At 52.0% G+C, this 8,860-nt stretch overlaps 1 protein-coding gene across 1 annotated transcript; it reads left to right on the top strand.

The window, feature by feature from the left end:
• Nucleotides 1–6,382: 6,382 nt before the first annotated feature.
• LOC147964041 (uncharacterized) lies at nucleotides 6,383–8,403 on the top strand. The gene is made up of 6 exons (XM_087529803.1): nucleotides 6,383–7,171; nucleotides 7,250–7,417; nucleotides 7,479–7,514; nucleotides 7,638–7,727; nucleotides 7,809–7,873; nucleotides 7,950–8,403. The coding sequence occupies exons 1-6, from the start codon at nucleotides 6,383–6,385 to the stop codon at nucleotides 8,401–8,403; spliced, it is 1,602 nt and encodes a 533-aa protein (XP_087385929.1).
• Nucleotides 8,404–8,860: the final 457 nt, after the last annotated feature.

Here is an 8,860-nt window from a genome sequence, read left to right as displayed (position 1 = left end):
TCGCAGCGTGACATTTGTGCTATGCTTTTTTAGGGCAAAGCAAAGCTTTACAACTTAACGGTGCACGAGCAAGTCACCCGAAACACAAACAGCCTCTGCGGGTGGTACAATATGTATGATGTGGGAATTACGTGTTGTATTCCTCAGGTGCAAACACACATATATATGATGTACACGAGTAGGCCACGACCTCAACTATACAAGGCAACTAGAAGGTGGGCCCAATACACAAATATGCACAACACATATACTCAACACCCCCCCCCCCCCGCAGTCGAAGCGGCACCGCGGCTGACGCAAAGACTGGACCAGAACTCCTCAAATGATGCCGTAGGCAAGCCCTTGGTCATGATATCTGCAAATTCTTGGGAAGTAGGGACATGTAAAACATGAATATGGCCAAGGGCCACCTGTTCCCGAACAAAATGAATATCCAACTCAATATGCTTGGTCCGTTGATAATGCACCGGGTTAGCAGAGAGGTAGACCGCCGAGATGTTGTCACAGTAGACCACCGTGGCACGATCAATAGGGCAAGAGAGCTCCTGAAGCAGCTGGCGAAGCCACGAACACTCGGCGACGGCGTTGGCCACTGCACGATACTCAGCCTCAGCACTGGAACGAGAGACCGTAGGCTGCCGCTTGGACGACCACGAGATGAGTGAGGGTCCAAGGTAGACACAATAGCCCAAGGTGGAGCGACGAGTGTCAAGGAAGCCCGCGCAGTCTACATCGGAGTAGGCGGTGAGGGCGGTGTCGGCGGAGGCGTGAAGCGTGACCCCAAGATCCATAGTGCCACAGACATAGCAGAGAATCCGCTTGACAGCAGCCCAGTGAACGTCACGAGGAGCGTGCATATGAAGGCACACTTGCTGCACGGCATACTGGATCTCCGGTCAAGTCAGAGTGAGGTACTGAAGAGCACCAACAATAGACCGATAGAAGCAGCATCTGAAGCAGGAGAACCATCCGTGGCAGAAAGCTTGGCCTTCGTATCAACAGGCGTAGCAGCGGGCTTGCAGTTAAGCATGCCAGCGCGCTCCAGGAGCTCATGAGCGTACTTCCATTGATGAAGGAAGAAGCCATCCGGACGGCGCACCACCTCGACACCGAGAAAGTAGTGCAAAGGACCCAAGTCCTTGATGGCGAACTCAACACGAAGACGAGCCGTGAGCTGACTGAGGAGACCAGCCGTACATGCCGTTAGGATGATGTCGTCGACATAGAGCAGCAAGTAGGCCGTGTTAGAGCCCTGATGATAGACGGAGAGTGAGGCGTCCGAGCGGGTGGAGCGGAACCCAAGCTGGTGGAGAAACGCCGCGATGCGCTGGTACCAAGCGCGCAGAGCCTGCTTGAGTCCGTACAAGGACCGCGAAAGCAGGCACACGTGGTCGGGAAGCGCCGGGTCAACAAACCCGGTGGGCTGCTGGCAGAAGACCTGCTCCTCGAGGTGACCATGGAGGAAGGCGTTGGAGACGTCCATCTGGTGCACCGGCCAAGTACGGGAGACCGCAAGGTGGAGAACCATGCGTATCGTGTCGGGCTTGACGACCGGAGCGAAGGTGTCGGTGAAGTCGATGCCAGCACGCTGTCAAAAGCCACGAACGACCCAGCGCGCTTTGTAGTGATCAAGGATACCATCGGGACGGAGCTTGTGTTTGAAGACCCACTTCCCGGTAATCACGTTGGCGTGCCGGGGACGGGGAACAAGCTGCCACGTCCGGTTGCACAACAGGGCGTCAAACTCCTCTTGCATCGCAGCCATCCAGAGCGGGTCACGAAGAGCGGCTCGAACGGAGGACGGCAACGGCGACGGCTCAGAGGTGGACGCCGCATGGACGTAGTCATCCGAGGCGTAGCGCGAGCTCGGGCGAAAAATACGTGTACGGGCGCGGGTGACTGGACTGGCCACAGGCGCCGGGAGGGCCGTGGGCACCGAGAGGGCCGGGGGCGCCGCGGAGGCCGTGGGCCTCGGGGGCGCCGCGGGGGCCGTGGGTGTCGGGGGCGCCGCGGGGGCCGCGGGCGCCAACGTTGGGGGTGCCGGGGGCGCCAGCGCCGCGGCCGTAGGAGGCGCTGCATGCGGGGGGCACGCCTCAAAGCTAGGGGGTAGGCCAAGAGAGGAGCACGAGCGCCCTGGGAGAGGCGTCGAGGAGCCCGCATCATCAGTGGCGGGAGGAACAGCCGGGGGTACCTGGTGAAATGGAAACACATGCTCATCAAGACGGGGGCGTACCAAAGAGAAGATGGTGAGGTGTGTAGTTCCACTGTGGGCGACAGGGTCTAATGTTAAGAAGAAGTGATGCAGTGGCGAGTGCGTCCGGCCAGAAATGAGGCAGCACGTTGGCATGAAACAGGAGTGTGCGAACGCAGTCATGCAGAGTGCGAAGGACGCGCTCGGCTTGACCGTTCTGCTGTTAAGTGTACGGGCATGTGAGGTGGAAAACTGTGCCGTGATGCAACAAAAAGGTGCGGAAAGCGAGGTTGTCGAACTCTTTTCCATTGTCCGTCTGAAGCGCAAGGATGGAAAGCCCAAACTGCGTGCGCACATAGGAGTAAAAGGCCGTCAAGGTAGAGAGTGCATCCGACTTCCTATGCAAAGGAAAAGTCCACACATAATGAGAATAGTCATCAAGAATGACCAGATAATATAAATAGCCCGAGTTACTGGGAACCGGAGAAGTCCACACATCGCTATGAATCAACTGAAAAGGAAAAGAAGCAATGGTGGTGGAATTAGTAAACGGCAGGCGAACATGTTTGCTGACGTGACAGGCATGACAAGTGTGATCCTCGATCTTATTGCAACTGAAACTGAAACTCCTAAGAATATGACGGAGTGTGACGGGGTTGGGATGACCCAAGCGAGCGTGCCAGAGATCGACGCTAGCGGAGAGAGCAACCGGTGCGGTGGTGATGGATGAAGGCGAGTGCACCGGATAGAGCTCGCCGGGGCTGTCACATCGGTGAAGTACCATCCTGGTTCGAGCATCTTTGACACAAAAACCAAGCTCGTCAAATTCAACGGTAACAGGATTTTCACGAGTGAAACAACGAACGGAAATGAGATTCTTAATAAGATGAGGTGACACAAGTATGTTAGACAAAGATAATGGAGTAGAAGTAGAAGGAAAAGAAGTGTGCCCAACATGTGTGATAGAAAGTGTGGAACCGTCACCGACAATGATGCGGCGGTCGGTGGAGACAGGAGTGAAGGAGGCAAGGTTACCAGGATGAGCAAACATGTGAGCGGTAGCACCGGTGTCCATGTACCAATCACCACCTCCAGTATAGTTGTTCAGCGTAGGAGCAGTATGCCCGGTGAGGAGCACCGGGTACCAGGGTGCCGGCGGCAGGGCCGGCGAGGGGGACGGAGACGCCATGGGGAAGCCGTAGTCGCCGCTCAACGGCGGCAGTGGGTACGCTCCATACAGCCCCGGCTGCAACTGCGGTGCCGTGTAGGCCGGATGGCCTGCCGGAAAAACCTGCAGGCCCACTGACAGATGCTGCAGGTGCTAGGCGCCGTCTGACTGCTGCCCAGTGGGCGAGTGCTGACTCGCTGACGACCCCCACCAGTACCCGGGAGACTCGTACGCGAGCGGTGACCCGTACGTGGATGCGGGCGGAGTCCCGTATGCCCCGTACGTAGGATACCCGTACATGGGAACGAGCGTGTCGTAGGTGGCGGCCGCCCCGTATGGCGGCGGGCCTGCGTCGTAGGGCGTCGGCGGCGGGGCGGCAGAGACGGCGGCGGACGGGCCTGGTGACGTCATTGCTGGTCCGACGGCGGCGATCGGCGCGGTTGGGCGGCAGCAGCAGGAGGCTTCGGTTGGAGGCAGTAGCGACGCGCGGCTGGTGGGCGGCTCGAGGGAGCCGCGGGCGCTGACGGGCTTGGATGAACAGGTGCAGCGGCGGCTAGCGTGCGATGCGGTCTCGGCGTGAGCCCAATGGGATGCGTATGGACTACAGGATGCAAGCACGAAACTGTAACCTTGCTACTGGACGCATGCAAGCACGCTAATGCAGACTATAGCATGCAACCATGCATCAACAAAGCCATGCATGGGCGATCGGGACAGCGATGGCTAGCGTGCAGCGTTAGCAAAGCAAGGAAAGCGCGGGCGGGTGAGCGGCTAGGCAGCGCGCGCAGGGAGAGGAGGAGCGGCGGCCGGCGCGGGAGACGCGCTAGCGGCGGCGGCAGCGGTGCGGAGGAGGCACACGCGGCGGCGGAAGGCTAGGGTTAGAACCCGGAAACTGATACCATGTATGATGTGGGAATTACGTGTTGTATTCCTCAGATGCAAACACACGTGTATATGATATACATAAGTAGGCCACGACCTTAACTATACAAGGAAACTAGACGGTGGGCTCAATACACAAATATGCACAACACATATACTCAACACAATAGAGTTCCAACTGGTGCTGTCATTCGGTAAACATAAACAACCAACTTTAGCTAGTTCATGCGCTACAGTATTAGCACTGTGTCGACAGACGCTAATAGAGTGTTGGGAGAACCGCATTTTCAGCTGGAATTTAGTGTCTTCGATGATGGCCGCATAAAGAGACGAATCCACCTTGGTACAGTCGAGTGCTTCAGATACGAGTTTCGAAACATTTACAATCATGATGCAAGATGGTGTATATCCCGTTGCAATGCATGGCATATGTCGTGGAATTGTCACGGCAGATGTCCTCTTCCAAGGACTTACTCGTGGAGCCATCGCAACTAGGAAGCTTAAAGGGGTTAATTGGGACAAAGGACACGAGAGGTTTATACTAGTTCAGCCCCTTACGGTGAAGGAAGGCCTACGTCTAGTTGGGTTGGAATTGCTTGAGGTTTCGATGACCAGGGAGCGAGATACGCTATGCCTGGCTCTCGATCAGTTGTTTTCTGCCCTAAGCCGCCGGCGGGTCGTCCCCTTATATACACGGGTTGACGCCCTGCGGCCTACAGAGTCCCGGCCGGCTCATAGACAGTCTCCGGCTCGGCGACTAGTTAATTCTACCTTATGATACAAGTCATGCCATCATGGCGGTTTACCACTGTGGGCCTTAAGTCGCCTGTGGGCTTTAGACCCTTTATTGAACCGCCATCTTCATGCTTGATCTTGGGCTTCTTCTGATGAGTCCTTATTTGCGTAACCCGGCCCCTCCTGGGTGGCTTACACAAATAGTTATATCCCCAACATTAGGCCCCAGATTGATTTGAACCGGTTCATGTCAATCTTTATAATACCTTAAGAAACAAGCCTTCAGTCTTCTTGTCTGCGCAAAGGTTTTAACCCGCCATGACGTCATCTTCTGGATCCGCGTTAACCCGTCATGACATCATCTTCAATTAAATTCATATTTTACTCCATCATATCTTCCAACGGATCTTTGCCTTTATTGACCATTCCGAAAAACGAGGCGTCGGGGTCGCTGGATAATGATGTTCGATCCTCTCGTTTCTCGCGCCGTCTCAGTCGGCCCTTCCTTATAAATAGGTGCGACCTAGGTCTTTCCCATTCTCCTTCCTCGGTCGTCTTCCTCCTCGCACTGTTTCTCTGCCGCTCGAGCTCTGCCGCCGCCGCCGCAGATTTCCTCGTCTTCTCCAACTCATGCCGCTGCATCAACCTGACTTGACCAGAGAAACGCGACGGAACCCTGCAACAGCTCTGCATCCGTAAGTCATTTTCCTTCCCTGCTTTTAGATCTGCATTGCGGCCTCCCGAGTTCGTCGGTGTTCATCGCCGCCCATTGCAAACCCTTGATAGTTTTCCTCTTCAGTGCTCCTTTTTGATCTTTAGACAATTAGAACTACTGCGGTGGCTGTTTCGCACCCATCTCGAATAGAAATAGATCTCATTTCCCTTGTTTAAAGGCCTCTTTCGAGTGTATGAACTTCTCTGTACTGGTTTTAGGTCTAGAAATTTTTATTTTCAGAATGATTGTTTGATCCAAAATAATAGCTGCAACTTGTGAAACCTGTTTGTTCCACACTTAGCCAAAAAACGGCATCTGTCGACTCTGTTTCAGCCATAGTAGTTCATGTGACCGGTTTAAGATAATACTGACTGTCAGCACTGCCTGCTTTTGGCGACTTAAGACAATTTTCATCATCTTTAATACTTGCAGCTATTTAAACATTATCACACAACCACCTGTATGTCATTAGGCCCCTACTTAAGCCGCCATCTCAGACAACCCAATAATACTTATTCTCCGGGTTATAATAAACCGGAAAATTTCCTTTATCTTGTTGGAGGCTTCAATTTACTCAATGGCACCTAAAGCTGTTAAACCTCCGATTACCTGCAACTGGGTCACATCCATTGTTACGGAGACCAAACTGTCAGAGTTTGTGAAGTCCGGCCATCTGCCCAAGAAGGACGTCATGTCTTATCGTGCTCCTGACCCGTCTGAAGAGAAACCTCAACCCAAGGAAGGGGAGGTGATCATTTTTACCGATCACATGAGCCGGGGATTTGCTCCTCCCGGTTCAAAATTCTTTAGAGACGTTTTGCACTTCTTTGACTTAAGACCTCAAGACATCGGGCCCAACTCCGTGTCAAATATCTGCAACTTTCAAGTTTTCTGTGAGGTTTACCTTGGAGAAGAACCCATCCTACTCTTGTTCAGGGAATTGTTCTATTTGAACCAGCAGAATGAACGGGCCAACGGGCCCAGTCTGGAGCTTGGTGGCATATCAATTCAAAGGCGGAGAGACTGCCTGTTCCCTTATGCTGAATTGCCGAGTCATCCAAAGGACTGGAACCAGACATGGTTCTACTGCCAAGATACTTCGCCGGCTGGCAAAAATCCATTGCCCGGCTTCCGCGCATTGTGCCTTGAACCTACTCACCCGCTGCCGGATAAGTTGACAGCTATTGAACGCCTGCCACTCACCCCAAAAATCAAGAGGATTAAAGCTCTTCTAGGGAACGGCTTAGATGGCATTGACTTGGTCCGAGTCTGGATTGCTTGGAGAATAATTCCGTTAAGCCGCCGCCCCGGCTTAATGTGTAATTATTCAGGCGAGAAGAATGACCCTCAACGTCATAACCCTGACGACTTACCAGATGACGTAGTGGAAGCTACAACTCAGTCCTTGTTGAAAGAGGGCACAGTGAATAGTAATGCCTTCGGCTTACTACCTTTTTGCCAGAAGAACCCGGCCCCTGCAGTAAGTTTCCAGCCATCGGGTTATATTTTATCATGTTAGGTTGTATTCTTACGCATAACCAGCTATAACCTTTTACAGGCAAATGATAGCTTCTGGAACACGCAATATGATCATGAGGCTGCCAAGAAAGCCAGGGCGGCCAAGAGAGCTGAAAAGAAAACCACCAAGCCCACCACCTCAAGGAAAAGGAAGCCAAGCGCCTCTGAGCTGTTTCAGCTTGATGATACTGATGATAATGAGGAAGAGGTAACCTTTAAAATTCCCTTGCTCCTTTATTTCTACCTTACTGATGCTAACCTTCTTTCAGGAAGACACGGGCAACAGCCAACCCGTCGAGGAAGAGGTAATTGTAATCTCCTCCGACTCCGAGCTTCAGCCGCGTCAGAAAATTCGAAGAGTAACCCGGAAAGTAAGATTTTCACATCCTTTGGCTTACCAAGATCCTGACTTTCTTTTGAAGCGACAGAATTATGAGAGCCGGAGGCAGACCCGGACCAGCAAAGACACGGAACTCTCCTCCGGCTTACCTGATGTGTCCAGGAAACGCCAGACTGAGGTTATCTCCGATTTACACCTTCTTTTTCCTTTGGCAGGCTTCATTTGTTAGCCTCTCAATTATTCCGACTCCAACTATTAGGATATTTCACCTTCCTCCGGTCAGTCTATGCAGTCCAACATGCCAGCCTTCAAAACTGCTCCCGGGTAATATAAACTTGTTGTACCTTATGCTTTATTTTACTCATATTTGCTGTATTTAACTTGCCTACCTTTTCCACAGTGTGCAAGTAAAGCCCAGCAAAAGGGCAAAAAAGAATAAGCCGCCCCAAGAGCCGGTTGTGACTGAACTAGAGTTGGGCACAGCTACTCCTGATGCCTCTGCTCACGAGCCGCCGCCACAACCGTCTCATGATGTTCCTATATCTTCCTCTGACCCGCCTACTGAACAAACACTCAACGATTTTGGTAACCCGGAGGCTCCTAGCCCCGCCAAGGCAAACGATCAGGAAGTTGAAATTCTCAAGACTCAGTTTGTTGAGCCGGCACAGCCGTCTGCACTTGCCAAGTGTTCTAAAAAGGAATTGGTGGAACGCCGGAAGGCCAAGCTGGATGTCGCTGACTATACTCATTTGAGTATTGGAGAGATTGTCTCCGGCTATATCAATCAAGTACAAAGCAGCCGTGACCTGGAAATTGACATGGTGAAGCAGATACAGCAAAAATCTGAGGTATGACTTATGCTAGCTTACTTTCAATCACCCTTACTGTACCAGCCCCCAAGTCTATTGCTTATGAATAAATATGCTATAGACTTAGAAAAATTGTTAGAGCTACTTACCTGGCTTAAAGAAAAAATAATTGAACCGGATGTAACACAATACCTTTAACTTGCGATATACATTAGCCCCCAAGTGCCAAAAATCTTTGCTTGCAAGGTATTTGGGACTTAATATTCAGGACCGGCTTATATAAACCAACCCCTGAGGGTAAACTTAACTCCTGAAAATTGGCACATATAAGTTCACCGGGTTCTTAACAACCTGATGTAACTAACATTAATTCTGGAAGATTATAATGTATTCCATTGTATCTTCAAGAGGGTCACAAGATACCTAATGTTGGCACTTGTAAAATATGATGAACAAAATTCAAGGTTTCTTATTCGAATACGATCAGTGACCCATTCCAAAG

This window comes from Triticum urartu, chromosome 6A (genome assembly GCF_056163025.1).
Source record: "Triticum urartu cultivar PI428250 chromosome 6A, HENAU_Tu73, whole genome shotgun sequence".
NCBI lineage: Eukaryota > Viridiplantae > Streptophyta > Magnoliopsida > Poales > Poaceae > Triticum > Triticum urartu.
Note: the sequence above shows the minus strand (reverse complement) of the source record. Positions and strands in the feature narration are given on the sequence as shown.

Coding starts and splice junctions, on each gene's coding strand:
- LOC147964041 (XM_087529803.1), top strand. CDS start 6,383: ATGTCTTATCGTGCTCCTGACCCGTCTGAAGAGAAACCTCAACCCAAG. Junction 7,515..7,637: donor GCCAACCCGTCGAGGAAGAG/GTAATTGTAATC, acceptor TTGAAGCGACAG/AATTATGAGAGCCGGAGGCA. Junction 7,874..7,949: donor GCCTTCAAAACTGCTCCCGG/GTAATATAAACT, acceptor CCTTTTCCACAG/TGTGCAAGTAAAGCCCAGCA.